The sequence below is a fragment of the Thermobia domestica genome, chromosome 15, assembly GCF_964235325.1.
Source record: "Thermobia domestica chromosome 15, izTheDome1.hap1.1, whole genome shotgun sequence".
Lineage (NCBI taxonomy): Eukaryota > Metazoa > Arthropoda > Insecta > Zygentoma > Lepismatidae > Thermobia > Thermobia domestica.
Genome location: NC_137468.1, coordinates 130,123,140 through 130,147,530, shown reverse-complemented (window position 1 = coordinate 130,147,530; position 24,391 = coordinate 130,123,140). Strand labels below are relative to the sequence as shown.

Below are 24,391 nucleotides of genomic sequence, written 5' to 3'. Positions count from 1 at the left end.
ACATTTAACTACTATTGCTTGCTTATATTTTCTCTGAAATTATGCCTGTTTCTTGTTTATTGCTGAAGTTTTTCTGAGGGCTTAATTTTCCATAAACTGTATAATACCTTGTGATAGACTTTGTGGAGAGATTTTTGGAATCAATAAAATGCTTCTAGAAGTACATGTCTGTACAAAATGTTGACATAAAACATATGTTCACAATCTTCAAAATTAATTACCTTTGAAGTAATTTCTTCCGTTTGTTAGTTCTGTGTGTTTCTCGTGAAATAATAGGAAGTATGATTTTACATAAAGTTTAGTGCAGCTAAATGTTTGGTTTGTGTGAAAAGTAAGACAATGGACTCTGTAGAAGTACACATTGAGAATATTTTGGCATTTTTCAAATGTTATCATGTAGGTGGAATTAATACAGCCGTCTCCGTTATATAAGCAATCGTTTTAACATTTTGGCAGTTTAAAAATATGATTGGGGAAAACTGACTGGTTAGCTGGGTTCACAATACGATTCGCGCCCTCGTTTACTTGTAGATAAACGATGCCGAGAAGCCGAAACAAATGACAAACACTGAGTATAAGATTGTGTTCACTAATACGTAACCGTATTTCACCATGCAATCTTTTGTACCATTCATTGAGTCCCACGTCATGTATTCTTAAAGAACAATTGTTTGTTGTCAATGGTAGGTCGTATCTTGTCCACTACATGTTGTACCACTATCTGATAGTTAAGAAAGTTCACAAAATCAAGTGAATTTTATGCATTAACGATGTTGTTCTTGCGTTCAACTGATTCGAAAATGATAAATAACTGTTTCAATAACAAGATTAGCTATTAGCTTTCAAAATTACAATTGTTATTCCTCCAAAACTATTCGTCAACAATGTCTTTCGTTCCCTATAGCAAAGTTAATCCCAATCTTAAGGCTAAGCAGATAAGAATTTCGACACCTAAGTTATTTACTTTTTCTGTTGCAACATGTCATGTACAGATATGGTGACGTCACGGGAATATTCAGTTACAGCAGGGTTTTGATTCTGTGTTCACGATGATGTTTATGTGATGATCTGTTCCCGGATGATAATATGTTCCCGGATGTACTTATGGGGCGTCCGAAGTAAGGTTTGTTAGACACACCTATTAACAAAGTTAGTATTTCTAAGTGTACACTGGTCATCGTAACTTTTTTGTACGCAATTTGTAATTGGAAGGCGACAGGAGATCCATTAATGAAAGAAAGTTAAAATATTACACACTGTCATATGTGTCCATGTTTATAGAATCGCTGACATTATGAGACGTGCTAGGATTCAATCATCTAACAAGGACACATACTCATGGTAATGAGTACCTACACATTTTTTTTTTTTTTTTTTTCCAGTTTTGACAGGTATAGGGTATTTATAATTCATTTATGATATTTTTATCTTACTTTTAAAACGAACTACATATATATGCTTATTATTACCCCACTAACGCTTTTACCATCCTTTATGTATTGTTTTGGAAGTGGATATTAGCATGAGTTTGTGAAAGTTGGTTATCTCTTGCGGACTATACAACAGCTTTCTATTCTTTAGCTTTTACCATCTTTTTCTTATTATAAAAAATACTTCTGTTCTCTAGGTTTTACTTCTGCTTCGTGCATGTGCTGGACTTACGTTACTGATCAGCTTCTCTTATTAACCTTGTGCACAATACTCCCTCTTTATTTCCCTGAACAATATTTTACCTCAATACGAACTTATGTGTCGTCATGGCGTTTTCGTGTGGATTCGAGTTCTTGTAGCAGTGTTGTTGATTCTTTAGTGTCGAATTGGTAAATTGCATAAACGATGTTGACATAGGAAAATGTTAATACAATTACTAAATGATCAGAATATCACAACGAAATCGTTGATATCGTTTTATTATACAAGCTAGTAATAAGGATGATACTGAACGGACATGCAAAGTAATATTAACTATAAAAAGTATCTGGTTTATGTTAGCTTTTCTTTAATGATTCAAACTAGAAAAAGTATGTTAGGAAAATCCATCAATTGATACAATTGTTAGTGAACGTTGTTTTCAAAATTGTATCCTGGATGTGGTAAGTTTTGAATTGTTTTTATGAAGTTACTTTTATCTTGTACTTCTCTTATCACTGTACATGACTGCTTTATCAAAGCATCGCAGCAAAGCGTGAAGTAATAAGGATTTGGCTTACTGGTGTTTGTTGATAGCAGGTTAGCATATGGTGATACCTAGAATCACTAGCATATGAACAAGCACACTGGCAATCAGACGCCATCAGGATCTGATCAGGACTTTTTTTTTTTAAGTAAGTACAAGAAAACATATTCTCTTTGAAAAATAAGGAGGTATGAAAGTTGAACCAACTTGACCCCCTTTCCCTCTAAGAAAAATTATCAAATCTAAATTCTGTTAGGGTCAGATTATTTATCTGTAAGTGAGGGGTGTCAGTTATTGAGAGGCCACATAAATTTCGATTATTCACAGCTCGTGGGGTAATTGTATGCACTATACACTAAATGCATGAACTATTACTAGGGGCTGAAGTTCATGACCTGAAAAGTATAGCCATATGTGACTTATAAAATACGCCAAAAAATATGGAAAAATGACCTAAAAATTGTGAAAATGAGATAAAATTTAAAACTGTAACTTCAAAAGAATGCAACAAACATATCAAATGATGGGCATTGTGTCCGCGATACCAGAAAAATAAGGTAGCTTCTTTAGTTGAAATATGTAAGTTCGATTTTAAATGTAAAGAACCTTTTAAAAAATATATAAATTTAAACAATTTTGTTATTAAGACAAATACAGCAAATTACTAAGCGTAAAATACACTTACTTCCCGCATCTGAGCCTACTATGCAACATGGCATGGTATGTTTCTATGTCCTGTGCGTTACTGCAAAGATGAAGAAATAATACCTACACGTAACTCGTGTAATTATTGTTTAGAATTAAAATTGTATACAAAAATTCGGAAAGTGAAAATAAGGAACACATTTGGAGGAGGAGAGGGAACTTCCTAGACACACTGCCTCTTTTTACTAAGATACAGACAGTCGAAAAGTAACAAATTTCAATGTTAGAAATGATTTTAAAAATATTATACACATACAAGTTAATTTTGGAAATATTTAATAAAAATCCTGTGTTTTTCCACTTTCCTAACATATGGTTGATATACACCACCATTGTCATAACAACATAGAAACAAAGACTAATGTCTGTAGATCAGATTCTCTTTCTTTTGCCTGCAAATTATCATGTTATGAGAAAATTTGTTTACCTCGGTTCAAAGTCTGAAGCGTATTGCCAAAATCGAAAGAATGACAAAAAATAAATAAATAAATAAATAAATAAAAATAAATAAATAAATAAATAAATAAATAAAATAAAATAAAATACCGAAACATACCAAAAATGACGAAAATATTTCCAAAACATACCAAAAATGAAAAAAAAAATTACCGAAACATACAAAAAAATGACCTAAAAAGACAAAAATAACCTAGAAGCGGAAAATTGACAAAATATACAAAAGTACCGTTTTACAATTACAATTTTCTGTTTCAGAAGGAAGTGTAATATTACGTGTATTGAATGGGCATTGTGTCCGGGATATCAGAAAAAAATGACATTTGATTAATTTCAGCCTCCTAACTATAACTATAAATAAATTGATGTGCAAAATTTAAGGGCAAAAGTAATTTTCGCATGCGGTGTCACTTCCAAGTGGCCTTGACTGGTGAAACTTGAACTATACATAAAAAGTAGTGCTATTGTATAATGCAGAAAACAGCAGAAAAAACGCGTGATTAGAAGAACAGGAATGGCATTTTATACAGAGGTAATAACTTACAGTGAAAGAACTGCGTTTCGATTTTAAATTAAAAGAACCTTTTAAAAAATATATAAATTTAAACAATTTTGTCATTAAGACAAATACAGCAAATTACTAAGCGTAAAATGCACTTACTTCCTGCATCTGAGCCTATTATGCAACATGGTATGTTTCTTCCTTGACATGACAAGGAGTGAAATGGTCCTTAAAAAGGTTTGTGATCACCACGAACAGCGGTGCATGCTCTGCAACGTGCTCCTCTACTGTTCATGAATGAGGTAATCGAGTTGTTGTGGTGTGGAGTTCCGCGACTTCACCAGCGCTATTGGCAACTTCTGGATGGTCCTTGGTGCATCTGGATGTGCTGAAAGACGTCTTCTCATAGCATTCCAAACATGCTCGATGGGATTCAAGTTGAGGAAACAGTCAAGTCAGTCCATTCTCCGAATATCCTATTGTTTCAAGGGTTCCGCCACTTGCGCTATTCAATGCGATCGCGCATTATCATCCATAAAGAAGAAGTTGAGGCCAACTGTACCTCTGGAGAGACACACATGAAGGAGGAATACAATGTTGCAATAACGGTGACCGATAAATGTACCGCGTTCAAAAGTTGGGAGGTCGGTATGTCCATGCAACGTTGTGCCTTCTTACACAAAAACATCAGACCCCCAAAATGATCGTATTTGACGATCTTCCTGGGTTCGTTGCGTTGTTCTCACCTCTCGCTAGGTGAGGGGAGCCCAGAATTACTGCTCGGACTGAATCTCCTCTCATCGGAGAAAAGAATGGACCCCACTTACCTCCAGCGGGTGTCAACGAAATGATCGTTGTAATGAACGTAATGATCGTCGGCAAAGAGACCACTCCCGTGCAGTCGATGTGCCACTGTGGAACCTGAGATTTGGCTCCTTGTAGTCCTTTTAAATGTGTTTGCAGTTGTATCTCTGTTTGACGTCATTCCCTTCTTTTCTGTTTCACAATGAAGCTGTTGTCCTGTGCTATGGTTCACCATGGTCAACCACTACCTGTCTGTCTCATAGCATGCTACTCATGCACATAAAATGCCATGGACAATACCCAGCTCCTGGGCCGCACTCGCCACATTTCGTCTTTCTTCCAGTTTCCCGATGATTATTACACGGCTGAAGTCATCCAGTTGTTGTCTCCAGGTCATATTGTTGTGAATAACATCACCACAATGCACCTTAATTTCTGTGTGATTGACACACACTGTCTCGTCCCTCTTATTTAACTCCTTCCTGTTGGGGAAGGAAACCCATTCGACGCTACGTTCATACTAGCTTAGCGCTATGTATCATCATGCTTCCTATACAGATGTGGGAAATCTCAGGCAATATGTTGCTGAGCTTTCATTCATTTCCGCCGACTAGCAATGTTTTATGTTACTTTATATATTATCTTAAGTTTTGCACACCAGTGTATGTGCTAATATCGAAGTATTGTACTTGTTCGAATTACTGAGTAGATACGGGAGATATTCATCTTTGTAAAGAAACAAAAAGTATGTGTGGTAATTTCCTTTTCAAATACGTGTTATAACCCCATAAAAATCCCCTAATTCACAATTCCAGCATTGCAGCTGTTTTCTGGTGGTTCATCCGGTCATTGACTTAGGACAAAGAAATTTTGTAAGGGAGGAATTTTTTGTCTACTGACTGCATCAAATTGTGGAAGTATTTTGTGTGCTAAATTCGTATGAACTAGCAATTCGTTATGGAAAAGTTACTTGAACATTGAGAGAAAAACAAGACCGTCTGCTCCTTCTTTGTGAGTGCCTGTAAAAGAGAGGATTCTGGCCCGTAATAATAAGGGCAGAAATATTGACCATATTATGGACAAAAATATTGATCATATTATGGAAGTGTCCGTTAAGGAAGGTTCCAATGTATTAACAGTTTGCGAACTTTCCATTTATTTTTATTTTTCGACGATTGACGTAGCATATTCGAATTCCATCAGTTGGAATTTTTCAGCTACTTCGAAACAATTTCAATAACTGTCAATCTTTAAAAAATAACTTCCTAAAAACATCTTTAAAGTGATGAAACTGAATTTAAAAGGAAAGGAAAAGTAAAAACAGGAAATTGAAGTGATATCTATTGAAAGTATATTGATCATTTCCACGTCTTACGAACATCAATGAATATTAAGGATGTTTAAAATTAAGGCCTGAGAGTGGTATTCATATATACTGGAGTATTGTAACGTATGCAAATGACACACAGACACACACCAACACGCGCGCGCGCGCGTAATCCACAGAAAGTTGACATGCAAATAACATAAAAATGAACTTTTAAAGTGGGATGCAAAGCTAGTGACTAGAAGTGTTGTTCTGTAAGGAATAGGACTAGGACTACGACTAGGACAAGAAAATGGTACTTAGGATTTTATAATGCTAAACAGTACAATAGTGAGTCAATGTGGTGTAGAGTGCGCCTAAATTTTTAACACTATTTTAATATCCTCTGTATATGACAACGCTCCACGTGCTCAACCATAACAATAACACCCAGCAGACGATGAATGGCATCAATCAACATGTGATTTGAAAAAGGACGAACGTCATCACTACCACAGGGATCTACGAGTACACACCGCAGCACTTTCGAAGGCATTAGTTTGCATTGGGATTGGTTACCTCACCTACCTTCTTTTGGCTACACTGAGCCTTGGGAATTACCGTAACTTCTTTTTACTGCGTCTGGCCCTAAGAGCTCCTTACCACAACCTGCTGGCAATGTGTCTGAACCCTGAGAGAAACCATACGGTAACCTCTTGGCTGCGACTAAGGCTTAAGGTTCTGGTGAACTTGTCCCTTGGTTGGAACGTCCCTAATCACCAATTACCAAATTAAGGGACTGTGTTAGTCTTCCGACCATCTTTAGAATTGTACTATAACTGTATCATAATGAAGTTCTATAATAAAACGATTGTGGATGAATGTTCAATCACGTCTACCATCATTTGTGTCTACCATCCTGCTTTCCGCAGAAGTTTGCTCAGTGGTAGAGCACTTACCTCTGGTGCGTAGGGTGCCTGGTTTGATCCCGTCCAAGTAAATTTATGGTGAACCACATTGAGTCCGTGAGTTTTCTCGGAGTACTCCCGTTCCCTCCCACTTTCTCATTCCAACAATTCTTCCATCATTATTCACTTGTCTTAATCATTGTTTCTCTTAATCTAAAGGGCATAAGTGTGGGGCGTTAAAGTCAAATATTTCATTTTCGTTTTTTTTTTTTTTTCCGCAGAAGTTTACAATATTTTTGATCAATTCAGAATAACTATTCAGTCATTTTCAGCTTTCTACTTTCTTGTTGTGATTTGTCTGTTTTCGATGATAAATTGCCGTATATGTTTGTATCTTAAAAACGATGCTCAAGTATTTTCTGGAAAATAAACTTCGCTTGGTGTAGCATGTGTAACGTGTTCGCTTAACTTTCAAGATACACATGTTAGTTTTACCTTCTCTTCCTCCCTTCGTCCACGCATTTATTTATTTATTATTTACCACACTGTTTTCAGTGTAATAATATAATGTTGTGTGATAGGGCTCACGTTTTATAGGCACAAGATTATCGAGTCTGTATATATATTTGGATAGGAAGTTGAATTTTCAAATTCAAAATTGTAAATATTCATTTTGTAATGAATAAAACTACTTTTATTTTTTCTCGGCAAATTTTACAGTTACTACTTTGTTATTAAATAAGTTATTTTCTAATATCGTTAATTCATACTGCAGTGTATAATGTTTATTGTTGGTAACTTAAATACTAGTTAAAATAGAAGTGTGAAAGAGTCTGTTCCGCCAGTCGTTGAACACTGAATAATAGTTTTTGACCATTATGTGATTTTGTTTTACACAAAGATGAAGCAGTTTAATTACCTTCAGTTCTGGATTTTCAGGGAGTGAAGTGGTGTTGGGACCACCTCAAAAAGGATATAATAAAGTTTCAGATACGGAAGTACCAATAGAGCAAGCTGTATGCCGTCAACGTCTTCGGCCTGGCTCGGGATTCTTATCGGTCAAAGTTTCAACTGATGGTCCTACAAGAGTACTTCAAGTTTCAGATATAAAGCAAAAGGTTAGTATTACTTTCAAATGCAAGTCTCAATAGTATTCATGCGCGTTTATTTATTTACTTACTTTGTGTGATTGCCTGCTGTCACTCCAGGAAACCAGTTATGTCTAGACTAATGAAAACCGGAAAGACATAAAATAAATACTGTATATACCGAATATTACTTAGAAGTGTTTAAATACAACTAAAATATGTAGCCAGAGAAAGTTATCACGCAACGAATTGGATACGGAAAACTTGTGTAAAGAGGTAGTAACAAACCGATTCATACGGAAGTTTTAAGAAAAATATTCAAGCCTGAAAGGCAGGTACGAATAGTGACGGGAAGTAGGAGCATATTAAACTACGTGCATCAAACTGTAAAAAAGGGCAGTAAGTTACTGAGAACGTTTAACCGAAAATGAGGAGAACAAGGCTTGGAAAAAGATGATACCGAGAAAGGCAAAAGTTACACAGGAAGGTATAAATATAGAAATATAAAAATATGTAAATAACAAATTATGATCAGACAGAAAGAGAAAAATTAATGAAAGAAAATGTGATAGTGTAGGCGAATAGATTAGGAAGATATGAGGAAATGTGCAGGAACATGAAATTATTGGAAATTCAGTTAAAAACTGTGGACATCAAAATGACAATAGAAAGTAAGAAGGGAAAAAATACCGAGCGAAGCGAACTCTTAGGAAAATGAAAATATAATATGATTTGTTCAATCTAATTATCTCGGGAAAAATATCCTTATAAGTTCGCCCTTTGTTTTTTGGAGCCAGACTTATCGCTTTTAAAAAGAAATGTGGTGGACCTATTGCCATAAGGAATAATTGGCGCAGAATATCAGCCAAAATTATATGCTTCAGAATACGAGAGCCTGTTAAGAACTTTTTGTCTCCCCATCAACTTGGAGTTTGTATTTCTAACGGAGTCGAAGCAGCTGTTCATGCAACCAGAGTATATTTTTTCTCCACACACAACGCTCCGAAGGCTATCGTAAAGCTGGATTTTCGCAACGCTTTTAATGAATTTCGCCGGGACTCCATGCTTACTGAGGTATTGAACTATGTTCGCCAGTGTTACGCTCAACCCAGTAACCTATTCTTAGGCCAAGACACTATTTCATCCCAGAGAGGAGTACAACAAGGTGATCCCTTGGGCCCAGCACTTTTTGCCATAACAATACATTCTTTAGTACATTCAATTAATACTGAACTAAACATCTGGTATTTGGATGATGGGACTATTGCTGACAAACCTGAGGCAATCCTTTCAACGTTAACACATATAAATGAGAAAGCATCAGCTCTTGGCTTACATTTGAATTTCTCAAAATGCGAAGTTGGTTTTCTTGGATCAGATGAAGTCACATCCGACCAATTATTCAGAAGATTTGGAGAAGTTGCCCCAGGAATACGTCCCCTAACCAAACATGATGCTTGTCTTCTAGGTTCTGCTCTCACAAAGGAAGCATTTACAACTGTGCTATCAAACAAAATATCCAAATTAGAATATTTTCTGTTTCGTCTTGACTCGATTTCAGCACACGCAGCTTTTTTTCTTCTACGTGCTCCATTGTCAATTCCTCACCTAAACTACTTTCTACGGTGCTTTCCATCTTGGAATGAGATTCCACTGCTGAAGAATCCTCAAAATGGGTTTGGAGTCAGTTTTGAACTGCTCCTTGAGTGACGACTCTTGGATACAAGCATCCTTATCTGTTGGATTGGGAGACATTGGTATTCGATGAACCTTTGATATGGCGATTCCTACCTTTATAGCGTCCTACCACGGATCTCTTCGTTTAATCGAGGTTCTCCTTCCTCAAGGCTACCACCTGGGCCCAGATGGGATAGTTGAAGAAGGCTCTAGCAAATGGATAAATATAACAGATACGGACCTTCCAGAAATCAGCAAAAGAGGTTCTCAGGCATCTTGGTACACACTAATAGCATTCCACATTTCCATAAACTTCTTTTACAATCCGTTGCTGTTCCAGAGGATAAAGCTAGACTTCTTGCTGCGTCATCCTCCCATGCTGGGGCATGGTTAAATGCGTTACCTTCCCCCAAATTAGGTCTTCATATGTCTAATGAAACCTTTCGAATCGCAGTAACCCTAAGACTAGGTTCAGCTGTTTGTGAGCCGCATCGCTGTCCAGCTTTCGGGGATCAAGTTACCCAACGCGGCCTGCATGTCCTCTCATGCATGAAGAGCATAGGCAGAAACACCAAACATTCATCTGTTAACGACATCATTTTGCGAGCCCTCACGACGGCAGGAATTCCTTCCATTCGTGAACTGCCAGGCTGTTGTCGTTCCGATGGTAAACGACCTGATGGCATGACATTAATACTTTGGAAGAGGCAAATCACTAGTATGGGATTTTACATGTTCGGACACATTTGCCCTTCAAGCCTCCCATTGACTGTTGTGAATGCTGGAGAGAAGTTGCTAGATGTAGAAAGGCAGAAAAGGAAAGGAAATACAATAATCTCCTCGATAAATTTATATTTGCTCCAATAGCCATCGAGACCAGTGGAGCATGGGGTTCTAGAAGTCTTGATTTTATCAGAGAGGTAGGCAGACGCATATCGTTTCTGGAGATGTTCGTCCAGCATCCTTCTTATTCCAACATATATCCATTGCGGTCCAACGTGGCAACGTTTCGTCAGTTCTTGGTACGTTGCCGCCTGGAAGGGAACTGGAGGAAGTGTTTCTTCTCTAGTAAAACAGAAACAAGCGAACAATAAAATAATAAAAATAATATATCAACGTTCAGAGAAATTTAATAGTATTTTAGGTTTAAACTTTAAATGTTGGTCCATCCATCTGTAACATAATATTTATTCAAATTGCGTTTGCTCCTTAGAAATCATGTTTAAATTTCATTGTTGTTATTGTTATTAAAATAGAGACTTAAATATAACAATGAAATTTAATCATTGAAAATATTAAATGGAAGGAATAAATTTTTATTTATATTTTGTTTAATGTGGAAATATTTATGAAAATAGAAATGAATCGCGTAGTCTTGATTTTAAAAAGGAATACGAAGTAAGTGAGGATAAATGATTTACTAACCTCTGGGAGTGGTTTGAGGAAGCGATATCCGAGATGATGAATGAAAAAACAACCAGGATATATAATATAACTGTTAAATCATTAGAGATACAGAGGAAAAGAAAATATAAATACGTGTCCGTAGTTAAATGTACGAAAGAGAGAAGTTGCCAAAAAAAGTCTTAAAGACGAAAGTAATACCGTTGCTTACAAAATTGAACCTAGAAAGATGTAAGAACTACCGAACCATTAATCTAATATTAAGGTTACCAAAATTATGCTTTGAACACTTAATAGCAGGGTTAGCTGGTTTAAACCATGCATTAGAATATATTTTTATTAAAAACTTAAAAAAAAAAGTCAGGGTATTAAAGATATAAATACGCAAATGCTATATATCAAACATTTGATTTTTTAAAATTTGTTTTTCGCCAAAATCTTTGCATTTAGGAACTAGGGAAGCAAACAGATTTTTTTCTTGCTGACGGTTCGTCATAAATTGATCCAAAGCATTGGTCATGTTCCAGATGCTTTGCGGATTTAATAAAATATTTTCACATGTTGATACAAACTTAAAAATAAATTCGATGATGTAGTTGGTAGATCGTTTACTTGTGGCGTCAAAGTTCCTGCGTTCAGACCATAGGTTCGCGGTATGAGTTTGTGATAAATAAACACCGAGTGGGCGGTTTTTCTCCTTGTTCTCCCGTTTCCTCCCCCAATTTCATTCATTTCGTTCTTGTATCATTAGCATAGTAATTACCATCTCGTTTCTGGGACGTTGAAACTAATGATTTAAACCGCAACCTTTCACCTGCCAATAACCGTAAGACGCTTTTCGGAATTGTAAAACTACGACCTCTTTCACTGGTGTAAATAATGTTTCGGGCAAGATTCAATTTTTCGCAGGACAAGTTCTCTTCTCGCTTTCTAGCGTGGGAGGTTAATTTAATTTCTCGATAATATTCGGTGCTGGAAAATAGAATTTTATAATCACCCAAGAGTGGGAGCCTAATAGTTTATACAAAGTAATAAAGACTTTATTACAAGAAATTACTGTAAAATAAAATAGTATTACAAAAGCGAATTACTTCTGTATTCAAAATGTAATAACACATCACTGCACATCGCTGCTGAAGATGTCAAAGTATTCAGACACGTTCCCAGAGAGTCAAATTGGCGGGAAAATCCAGGTTCAACGTTACAAAATACCATAGATTAATTTAAGTGTTAGAACTATACTTTAGAAGTGAACTAGCGGGCCACAGTGACTCAGTGGTAGAGTGTTCACCTCTGGTGCACTTGGTCCCTGGTTTGATCCCAGCTCGCGCTAAGTGAACTTTAGAGCTCCTCCTTGGCTAAGCGGTTAGCGTACGCGCCTTTGGCGCGGGAGACCCGGGTTCGATTCCCGGCGGGAGCTCATGTGGTTCGGATTCCACGTTAATCAGTAGATCCACGTCTCATATAGCCTCGCTGCTGAACGGGACGATAAACTCAAAATCAATCAATCAATCAACCAAGTGAACTTTGTGGTGGACAAACACCGTGTGCGTGGCTTTCCTCGGGGTTCTCCCGTTTCCTCCCATTTTCTTCATTCCGCCATTTTATTCATTGCTCATCACCACCGTTTCGTTTAGCCTAGCCGGCCTAACCGTGGACGTAATACTCGAAGATTTCATTTAATTTAATTTAGAAGTGAACTAATTCAGTTGTTGAAGGAGTGTGATTCCTGTGTTGTGGGTTTTGATGAATCTCTTGAGAAAGTGACTCAAAGGAAGCAAATGGACACAGATGTACGATCCTGTAGTACGTGAAAGAGCCAGTGTGCACACGATTTGACGTCGGCGTTTTTAGAGCATTCTGTTGCTTCTAATCTAATCATTTTCAAAGAGGCGCTTTCATCCTTGAACTTACAAAATAACATTTAGATTTCAATGGATGACGCCAATGTAAACTAGGTTTAAACCAATAGATTCAACAATTTACTCCTTTCCAACCCTTTACCCAGCTCCTTTACTGAAAATTTGTGAATTTCCCTTCTGTGCTAGAAAATCACTCGAAAACACGGTTGCCCAGATAGACTCAATCAAGCTTAATTTTGTTTCTTGGTTATATTTTTCGTTTGTTTTAATATTTTTGAGGAACATTTTCATACACGATATGCCTTCTATCATCTTCATTTGCTAATCAATGAACTTTAACCAAAGGTGGAAGGAAAAGTGTGATAAAAACAAGAAATCATAAACTATAGCATACGCGGAAAATTTTATATGCTTTGGTGTACGTAAATTTCTACTATGAATGCGATAAATAAATAAAAGTAAACAATATTTTAATTTGCTTTTGTCAGGTAATGAATTTTTATGCTTCATTTGGTCATGATTTAATTGAGTTTAGATGGTTTTAATTAAGATTAATGTATAATATTTCCTCTTTCCTTTATATTTAGAGAATGTTTGCAATGTTGGAAGAAAAAGACTGGGTTCACATATCTGTCTCTCAGCGTCCTAGGCTCTTACACTCATCTTCGACGTCTTCAGAGTCCGAGAATGTGAATCATCGACATCAACAAGAGAAAGAAATGCAGCTAACTCTGAAGCTTCTGGGAGGTTTGGGAATCAGTGTTGTAAGCAGGAAGCCCTCAGAAGAAATATTGTATGCACATCTGAAAGATATTATTCTAGAGAGGACAAGTACATCCAGCCAGCAAGTACTGAACATTAGTATTCAGGATATTCAGATTGACAATCAATTGTTTGAAGCATCCTGTCCAGTGTTGTTATATGTAACCCCACCAAATCGGAATGATGAGCATCGCCATTTACCAGCAATTCAGATTACAGCTGAAAGAGTTCCTAGTCCAAATGTTAATGCGGAAATATTTAAGGTATACATTTGTAGTAATATAGCTTGATTTTGAGAGGTAACATATTTAATGAATTTGAAAAATATTGATTTGTTTTTCATACCTAAAGAACTATTAAAAACGACGAATGAAAACACTAATTCTGTTTTTCTCTCTGTGTGATTCTGCATTCATGCACATAATTTAGTATATACAAGTTATTATTTAATTTTTGCAGATAAGTTAATGTGAAGTGAATTAGTTACATGAAGAAAAGAAGAAGCATAGCCTAAGAGATATTCTTATATTTTGTTAGTATCTACAGATCTCTCACAGTGTTAGTATACAATTATCAGGTTTTTTTTTTTTTCATAAAGAAGTTACCGTATTTCTATATAAACAGCCAGTTAACAACAGATTTCTTTCCAGCTATGAACTCTTACACTAACAAAGGAAAATATATTTATTAAGTGATTCAATCTTAGTGTGAGTAACTATCCTGGTGAACAAGGCCACAGTTTAAGTAGCCGAACCCGTCCAGTAAAAACCTTGCAGACACAATCAACGAAATTAGTGTTTCCATTCATCATTTTTAATAATTTGTTTAAAAATTCGTCAATTTCAATCTTTAAGTAAATGTTTAAAGAACTAGATAAATATTTAAAGAACTTTTCGCTTTGGAGATCTGTTTAATATGTGTAGTTTTTAGAACTAGAAGTTCTTTACAGTTGCTACGTTGAGTCATATGAACGATACTCTAGTGTTAAAATTATCTATTTTGTAACTTGTATTCTTGCTGACAAGCAATGTACAGAACAAGGCACAATCAGATCCGACTCAACTTCGCCCAGAGAACATATAATAGAAAAGAAGAAAAAATGCTAAATTGGAGCTGCCCCCATCCAGAAACACCGGAGATATGCTCCGCAACATAACGCACCACGCGACAATATGATATAAGGTAAACGTCGCAAGATACCCGTTTATGTCGGAAACGGAAAGGATAGGCAGCACCAGGATATCAAAATATTTGATATGCTATAACACTGACTTGGCGGCCATCTTGAAAGCCGCCATCTTGGATATAGCGTAAAGTATTGAAATGAGAAGCGGGATGTATGATATATCAATGTAAGGTAAAATGCAAAAGGAAAATCAATGTTGAAACCGCGAAAAACATACGTGTAATGGTATGGACGGGACGAAGTGTAGAAGGCTCGGGCAAAACAAACGTGTATTCGAAGGGCAGAATAATAGGGCAAGACTCCACGATAAATGGTACGCGACAAGTAACTCATCAGTGTCTGTGCATGGAAGTGCATCCGCCTTGACAGATTATGCCTTCCGAGGATATTGGGATTCCGTTTGGTACAGTGAAAACCACAATTGCAACCCGGGATACGAGCACTCTTTTGGAGACTACATAAGCTACAAAGGACTATCTCTTATGGAACAGCAATTCGGCACCTCACTCCGGAGTGTAGGACATATCATCTTGGATTGGTGATCAAAAGCACAACCTATCTGTGATTGGTGCCCACTCGTGGACACCATTTTGTACGTTTCTTGTTCAATTTTCTTGTTATTTCGTGTAAGCAAAGGACATTTCGGCCCACGTTTGTTTAAACAACACTATATGAAACAAAGTATGTACACATGAGAAAGACCAGCAATTTCTAGCTTACATTTCTTTACGAATGCTTATTTTCCTTTGCGCGGTTTGCTGCACTGTTTCACGACGGTCTCAAATAGTCACAATATCAGGGAAAGGCAGCATTCTGCATTGACTCCATGAATTCCATGAGTTGTTGCAGTCTCCCATTAGAAGGCTAGTTTACAACACAATGAGACGACTCGAATTGTGTCTACTGGTTTCACTGACACATATGGAACGAAGTGAACGTGACAGCAGGGGCCGGCCAGTGAGAGTCTATAGTGTGTTTGTGGCATTCGCAAGCCAAAACGCGCAATATTTTGTGTAGTGAATGTGTCCGCAGTATCGTTCATCTACAAACACCAATGTAGAGCTGCAATGGTGAACCCTCTGAATGTGGTGTTACTGATGCAAAGTGTACTTCCGAAGCAAGTGTAAATCCAATCGGCAGAACCGACAGTGGACGAACGACAAGCAACTGAACATATGGTGGAGATTTTGAACAACCACGATGTAACAGAAGTGTATGTGGATGAGACTTTCGGGACCAGTAGACACAATTCGAGTCGTTTCATTGTGTGGTAAAGTAGCCTTCTCGTGGGAGACTACAACAACTCAGGGAACTCATCGAATCAATGCAGAATACTGCCTTTCCCTGATATTGTGACTGTTTGGGACCGTCGTGAAACAGTGTAGCAAACCGTGCAAAGGAAAAGATACATTCGTAAAGAAATGTAAGCTAGAACAGGACTGACCTTTTTCATCCGTACAAACTTTGTTTCAGATAGTGTTGTTTAAACAAACGTGGGCCGAAATGTCTCTTGTTCACACGAAACAGCAAGAAAATTGAACAAGAAACGTACAAAATGGTGTCCAGGAGTGGGCTTCAATCACAGGTAGGTTGTGCTTTTGATCACCAATCCAAGATGATATGTCCTACACTCCGGAGTGAGGTGCCGAATTGCTGTTCCATAAGAGATAGTCCTTTGTAGCTTATGTAGTCTCCAAACGAGTGCTTGTATCGCGGGTTGCAATTGTGGTTTTCACTGTTCCAAACGGAAACTTAATATCCTCGGAAGGCATAATCTGTCAAGGCGGATGCACTTCCATGCACAGACGCTGTTGCAGTTACTTGTCGCGTACCATTTATCGTGGAGTCTTGCCCTATTATTCTGCCCTTCGAATACACGTTTGTTTTGCCCGAGTCTTCTACACTTCGTCCCGTCCATACCATCACAATATGTTTTTCGCGGTTACATCATCGGTTTTCCTTTTGCATTTTACCTTACATTGGTATATCATACACCCCACTTCTCATTTCAATACCTTACGCTATATCCAAGATGGCGGCTTTCAAGATGGCCGCCAAGTCAGTGTTATAGCATATCAAAAATCTTGATATCCTGGTGCTGCCCATCCTTTCCGTTTCCGACATAAACGGGTATCTTGCGACGTTTACCTTATATCATATTGTCGCGTGGTGCGTTATGTTGCGGAGCATATCTCCGGTGTTTCTGGATGGGGGCAGCTCCAATTTGGCATTTTTTCTTCTTTTCTATTATGTTCTCTGGGCGAAGTTTGAGTCGGATCTGATTGTGCCTTGTTCTGTACGTTGCTTATGAGGGGAATATTTCAAGATTTAACTAACAGTACTGCGTGTTTAGGCAAAAATATTTTCATTTAAACTGCTATTGAGAAGTTGATTGTCAATACAAAATAGTTACCGGAAGCTACATGGGTTGTAAAGACCAGAGAAAGAAGAAATAAATACTTTAAACTAGTAAATCAGGAGATAGAGGATGTATACAGCTAGCCAGGTATCGGATGTCTGAGTTCCTGTCACGCCATCTGTGAGACCTGTGCATCCTTCTACCTGTTAAATATCTAAAAAGTTCTGTCAGATTTTGATCCTATAGAGAGACACGATCCCAACCAAGTCGAATAATTTTGCGGGTGATCTTAGCAGCATCTCGTTATCATGAAACAGAAACTGTTCTATGGTTTACAGACATTGGTTCCACTGTTCTCAATTTTTACTTTCGAGTGACGTAAGGAGAGAAGAAAGTCTGGTGATGGTGAAAAAAAATTGAATTCAAGATTTTAACGGAATTACACTTTTCATAGCCCATAGATACTTAAAAAGTGATTCGTCCGTTTGTCCTGATGCACATTCAACTAGAAGCCATACCGTTCAAGCTATCGATACGAAATTTGAAACAAGGTTTTTATGTGATCCTCTAGGGAGTGTTTTTGGAATTTTCTTTCTATCCTTTAAAATAAGGGTAGTCTACCTAAGAGTAAAATTTAAAAATTGCGATTTTCCCCAAAATGGCTCTAACGACTTTGTTTTTGTTTCATAAATCAAATTTTCAGCAACAACTCCATCTTGTGGTATAAGTAATTTTCTGGGAAAAATCAGGAAGGGGTAGTTTATTCTTGGGGTAAGTTTTCTTTCGGACGATTTACTCAAAAACAATTCAGATTTTGTTCATATTTTATAATAATAACCTTACAATATGACATAACTCATTTGTCCTGAAAAAAATGTACGAGGGATAATTTATTCCGGGTATTTTTTTTTCGAACGATTTTCTCAGAAACAATACAGGCGATTTTGTTCATAATTCATAAATATTTCATTAACGACACTACAATTGGAATAACTTATTTATCCCAGAAAAAAGCTACGTTTATTCTTGGGGTGAGTTTGTTTCGGATGATTTTCTCAATAACGAATTATGCAATGGCATCAAACATGGGAAGATGAAACGACGATACGAGAAAAAAAATTACGCAAAGCATTCGGTAAATGAGCAGATTGTGATTGAACACATTTGAGAATGTCTATGAAGCACTCCAGAATATTCCATGTAGGGACTTTCGCAGACCATAGAGAACAAACCAAACTAAATCACTTGGCATAACAGCCCGATTTATGGGCTCCACGCCATCTGACGTAGTTCCAGCCTAGAGACGAACGCGTGGTCAGCGCGTCGCGTTGCCTCATCACTAACTGGCGTATCAGAAGCTTTCTAGACTAGTGTCTGTCACGTCTTTTGTTCACGTGACTTCCCAGTTTGCCTCACGACGCTGGGTGGACACCGAAAATTGGGAAAGCACCGGACGGGAATCGAACCCGGGACCACGTGGACATCAATCCAACGCTTTAACCACTTAACTACGGGTCCTCTCACCATAGAGAACAAAGCACTCAAAATACTATTGAAGACTATAATCACCAACCATATGAAGGAGAAACGTTCAATTGCTGTGCAAGAGCCATTCATCAACATCACCAACCTTGGCAAATGGCGTGAATTGGGATTATGGTTCCAACATAAATTGAAACAGCTCACAAAGCAACTCTAACAAATGCTTATGTTTCTTTGTTGCCGTGTCAAAGAAAGTGTCAGTTTTTGGACAAAATGAGAAGATGGTTCGTTTCGATACTCCAAAACACCTTTAGCATTAGTTGGCATCACATGAACTAACTCCCAAAAATCTAACACTTCAAACAGAATTGCACTATACGCTGTGTTTGATGGATTGCCCGTGTGTCCTGAACATAGACTAAGATAGATACTCTAAAGTGGAAGGGGGAGAGAGAGTGAAAAAGACACATACATACACATTATACATACTTTCAAACATTTCTGATGTGTATTGAATATAGTTCATACGCAGAGACGAAGTGAAATTGAAGATATCTGAAATGAAAAACGAAATAAAATCTCAGGTAATTTTCTAGTAGCTACTCTTTACTTGAGCAAATTAGGGTGACATATCACGGACTCACATTAACTACAAAACAATAAAAAATAATAATAATTTTTTTAAGATATAAGTATAACAAATATTAAAGATAACAGTTGAAAACTATAATAGCTTCAGTTAAAGAATGCTTGTTCTTTGTTAAACATGAACTTTTTTCGTTCGTATTTACTCACGGTGTGGGAATGGCATGACTATAATATATATTCTCTGTCTCTGTAGGTTCTTTATAGAAGTAATTTTGTAGAGCGTATTAATTAAGTATCGGAAAAATGATAAATAGGAATGCACTTGGTGTCTCGCTGTAGAGCAATTGTCTCTTTTGGGTTGGAATTTGATTGCAGACCATATTTGTTGACTTCCAACACGGTGTACGGGGCTTTTTCATTCCACATTGAACAACAAAGTTGGCTCTAAAACTAAATATAGCTGTAGTGAGGTCACGGAAGCCTTAACAGCTGTCTTCATTTCACGTCATGCTGAGGAAGAGCAGATCATTTTAAAGTATTTCGTAATTTATGACACATTGATCATGAAAAACCTTGTGACAGATACGCACATTGAACAGAACTCGATCATACTCATATATCTTTAGCCTTCATTTGTTTTAATAAACAGTTTTTTTTTTATTTTATTCTCTTTTTTTCAGCATTTAGTAGTAAAAGTGAAAAATCTAACTTTAAATATTGAAGAAAGGTTGATGTTAAAGTTGTTCGCTTTTGCTGGCTATAACCATTTGGAGCCAGAACAAGAAAATGTGGAAGAGAGCGATTTTGAAACTCAGCGAATAGTAACAGCAGCTACTTCCATTCATGCAGTCAGATATTACTTTGGAATACTGCAATTTACATTAAATCAGGTTTGTACATTTTCTTTATATTTTTCTTGGCTTGCGATTAACTTGATTTATATTCTTGAAAAATCTTTTAACATGCCAATAGATTCCAGGTTTTCTTAGTAATAATAATAATAATAATAATAATAATAATAATAATAATAATAATAATAATAATAATAATAATAATAACAACTAATACATCCTGACAGTTCAATCTACAAAGGACTGTGGATCGGCTAGATGGCGTTCCTTTTCCTGGACATCGGCTCTCATCACATTATCAATTTCTGTCTCGGGGTTCGTTACCTTTTAATTTAAATCTGTGGCTTGGATCTAAAAGGGCCAATGTCACTTTTTGGCAAAAAATGAGATGTTCGTCAATTTTAACGCCTATAAATGAATATTTTGTGCAAGAAAAGGAAATGTTATTATGAATGGTGTACATTCCAACTATTTCGTGTTGACATTTGCTTTTCTTGCTCAAGAAATCCGTTTATAGACGTTAAAATTGAAGAATATCTCATTTTTGCCATAAAGTGACATTGACCCTTTTAGATTCAAGCCACAGAAATAATTCCTCAATTACATAACAATCCTCTGCTGATCAGTAAAAAAAAGTTCTGAGACTCAACAGAACCCAGAACCATTCCTAGTCAGTAAATGTGAGTCAACTATAAAAATATTGAAGAGCTCTTAATAACAAATCAGAACAATTTAAAATATTTTTGATACGTTATAACAGTGAATATTATAGCGTCAACCGTCCTTTCTTTTAAGAAATCTACATTTCTGATGTAAACTTGTTACTTCACGTAATTCGTAATCAATTAGAATTCACAATAAGAGACGTGGACATAAGTGTGTTCTAAAATAATGCCATCATGATCCCGAATTGTTTAATTTATGTAGGGTAGCATATTCAACTCGTTCAATATGGACCCCTTCCATATAGCCGGACCGTCATCGTCAGGGAGGGGTGGAGCTGAGAGGTCGGCTTCATTCTTTCATATATCACACCTCATCTCCACATTATTGCATGCCATCTCAGCTGTGAATGCCGCTACCGACTCGCGGGTAGTTTGTGGGATGTCGGGAAGAGGAAGGTCTCTGGACGTCTTTCTCCGTTTGGGGAGAACGTGCACCCGCCCGGCCTGCTATTGTGTGTGTCCAGTGTTTGTGTTGTCCGGTGTGTTGAGCCTTTGAAAATTTAAAAAAGAAAAAAATCATAAAATTTAAAACTTAAAAAAGCACAAAAAAAGAAAAAAGAAAAATCCGCACCTTCTATTTTGTTTTCTTCCGGGCTGGTGGGGGTCTGTTTTTGCTTGGCCAGATACTTTCTTTTCATTTCATTTCTTCCTTGTTCGGGGCCACGCATTTTTGTCGATGGGAATGGTTTTGTTACACTCCCATTCTCCTTGACCGCGTCGGCCCCACACTGATCCTACGGTGTGGGCGTGCTAAAAGGATTGCCAGAGGGTAGCGTAAGTTCTCCTCATTAACGCCCTGGTGTGACGTTGCAGCGTTCACACCCTTTTTCCTTTCTTAAATATTTTTAGAAAATCTCTTCTTCATGGGTATCAAAACAGTAAAACCGGGTCCGGGTACGCACTGTAAAAAGCACAAATCAAGCGCGAATGAGAAAAAACTCTCAAGTAGTTGACAATGTTGCAAAGACAAATATTGCGACTCCTGTAGTCCGATAACTTGTAATTAAAGATAAAGACGCTGATAGTGCCAAATCTGATGCAAACCGCCTGAGTGCTATTAAGGGCTTATCCCCTTTTGTTATTAATAAAGTTATTACTTATAACGCCGGGCAGGTTAAAGACAACAAGAAATTGCGGAATGACACTTTGTTAGTGGAAACGATCGACGAGAAGCAAACAGCTAAGCTACTGAAATTAGCTGCTATTAGACCGGTGAACGTGTCAGTAGAACCTCATCGTCTACTGAACGTCTCTCGAGGGGTGATATCGTGTTGGGATCTCCTCAGTGCCACCGAGGAGAACACTAAATCGGGGTTAGCGGACCAATATGTTATAGACATAACTCGCACCAAAAGTTACTCGTTGCTACTCAGTCACTGATTCTTGCTTTTAGTTTGTCCATGCTTCTGGAGTGCGTAAAGACTGGTTACTATCGTTTAAAAGTTCGCCCTTATACCTAGTCCCTTGCGCTGTTTTAAATGCCAACATTTTTGCGCACACAAGCACATCGTGTAATGCGAGTACTCTTTGTGCTAATTGTGGCCATGGTAGTCATGGTGCGGAACCCTGTACAGCGACCAAGCCCTTCTGTGTTAACTGCAAGGGGAGCATTCTGCTTGGTCTCGGGATTGTCCAGTCTTTCAACTCGAGAAATATATCCGAGAACTCATGGTTGTTGAAAAGATCTCAGATGTTGATGCTAAGCGTCGCTTAAAGAACAGCATTGCTTCTTCTCTTTCTGTCCCATTTTTTACAGTTGCAGCTGTTTCTCGGAAATCCGTCGCGACGGAGACGCCAGACGTTTCCACCCAAACGGACCTTGTCCCTGCGAATAGTTTTGACATAAAGACATCAGTTGCATCGACAAGCGAACTTCCAAAAACCTCACTTGTTTCTGTTAGTGGTGGTCTTTGGTGTACTCCAGTCCAACGCCGATCATCTTATCTCGCTGGCCTCAAACTTAGACAGCATATATGCATGCTCAACGATATTGTTCTCTCTCCCAAGAGCCGAAATCTACCCCAGTTCGCAAGCCACCTGCCGTTTCTTTGAAATTTGACCGTGGAGTGAGATTGGATCCCGTGGGAAAGTTCACCTCAAGTTGATCCAGTATGGCGCTTCTTCAGTGGAACCTCAATAGCTTCTGTAGTCACTGTGAGGAATTGACACAATTGGTCCTGACCACCCGCCTGTACTTGTCTGTTCGCAGGAAATCCATTTTAAGCCTACCCAGTCCTTCCTTTTTTCTGGGTATACTATGTATAGATGTGATAAGTCATATGCTGGCCACGCTGCTGGCGGCGTGGCTGTATGTTTCCAATTCTCTTCATTTCGCTAGACTCACATTGTATCCCGCCTGCAAGCAGTTGCGGTGCGCGTCTACTTCCCTCGCCCGTTTACCGTGTGTTCGTTATACCTTCTTCACTCGGAAACCTTCACGGCCGCTGATCTGCTTCAGCTTTTCCATCAGCTCGAGCCGCCAGTCTTGCTTGTCGGAGACCTTAATGCCTATCACGGTCTGTGGGGTTCTGTCCGTAGCGACAATCGAGGTCGTCAGGAAACGGAATTTCTTGAGGAGAGTGGCTTGCTCATCCTTAACGGTGGCAGTCTTACCCATTTCTCTGCTGCTTATGGCACAGACTCCTGTCTTGGCCGCTCCATGTGCAGTGCTGGACTGTTGACCGCATTGCCATAGGGACTACATCCTAATCTTTGTAGCACTGATCACTTTCCGTTGTTCTTCGAAGGTTGTTCCTGTTCCTCTACACCTCTTCAACCTGAAGCGTGCTGACCGGCATAAGTTCCGGGATCTCAGTGAGGATTCATTCCACGTCAAATCACCCAGAAAAAATCCGAAATGTCACCCACTAATTCAGATTTTAATGAAACTTCGTGTACTTGATAACACTACTAAGGTATGAAGACATGTAAAATTTTTCTTCCTAATAGTTTGTGAGAAATACGAGACCAAAGTTTCAGAATTTCAGGCATCCCGGTCGTTCTCGAGGCCATCTAATATTTCGTAGAGCTTAATATAAAAATTCATATCTCAGTATCTAAGCAACTTGGAAATTTCTACCCGAAGTTTATATGAGTCTGTAGAGCTAATTAAAAAAACACCATCAAGATAGCTGTACATTAAGGGTGAAAAATGCATCCTTGCACTTCAAAATAGTTAATTTTTTGTGTAAATTTCTAATTTTACATAGTGCGCATTATCACTGTGAGGCGGACCAATTACCTTGCCGCACTTTTTTTAAAAATTGAACTTTAAGGTAGGTTTTAAGAGACTGTAAAATAAAATTCGTGTTTTTTTTGAATGCTTCGGTTAGTTATTCTCGTTTAACCCTTCAAGGCCAACGCGCCAGCTTTTCGTGTCATCTGTAAAGTGTTATTGCCATTGATGAAAGCTGGTATTGGCACATCATTGCTCGATTCACTCAAGTATACGTGGTGTTTGTGTTGAAGTGTGTGGGGTTCAGAGAAGCGGGATAGCCAGGCTAGAAACATTCACTTTCGAAATTTTATTTAAAAAAAAAAAAAATCTGTT

The 24,391-nt window shown here is 37.7% G+C and overlaps 1 protein-coding gene across 6 annotated transcripts in view; it reads left to right on the top strand.

Annotated features, from left to right (window-relative positions):
• The window catches only part of Vps13D (vacuolar protein sorting 13D), a 571,041-nt gene that overhangs the window by 480,627 nt on the left and 66,023 nt on the right, over positions 1–24,391 (top strand). For all 6 annotated transcript variants that reach the window (XM_081740126.1, XM_081740128.1, XM_081740131.1 and 3 more), the window contains 3 exons: positions 7,797–7,975; positions 13,476–13,913; positions 19,946–20,155. In XM_081740126.1, the coding sequence (XP_081596252.1) occupies positions 7,797–7,975; positions 13,476–13,913; positions 19,946–20,155 (827 nt within the window). The remainder of the gene's footprint in view (positions 1–7,796; positions 7,976–13,475; positions 13,914–19,945; positions 20,156–24,391) is intronic.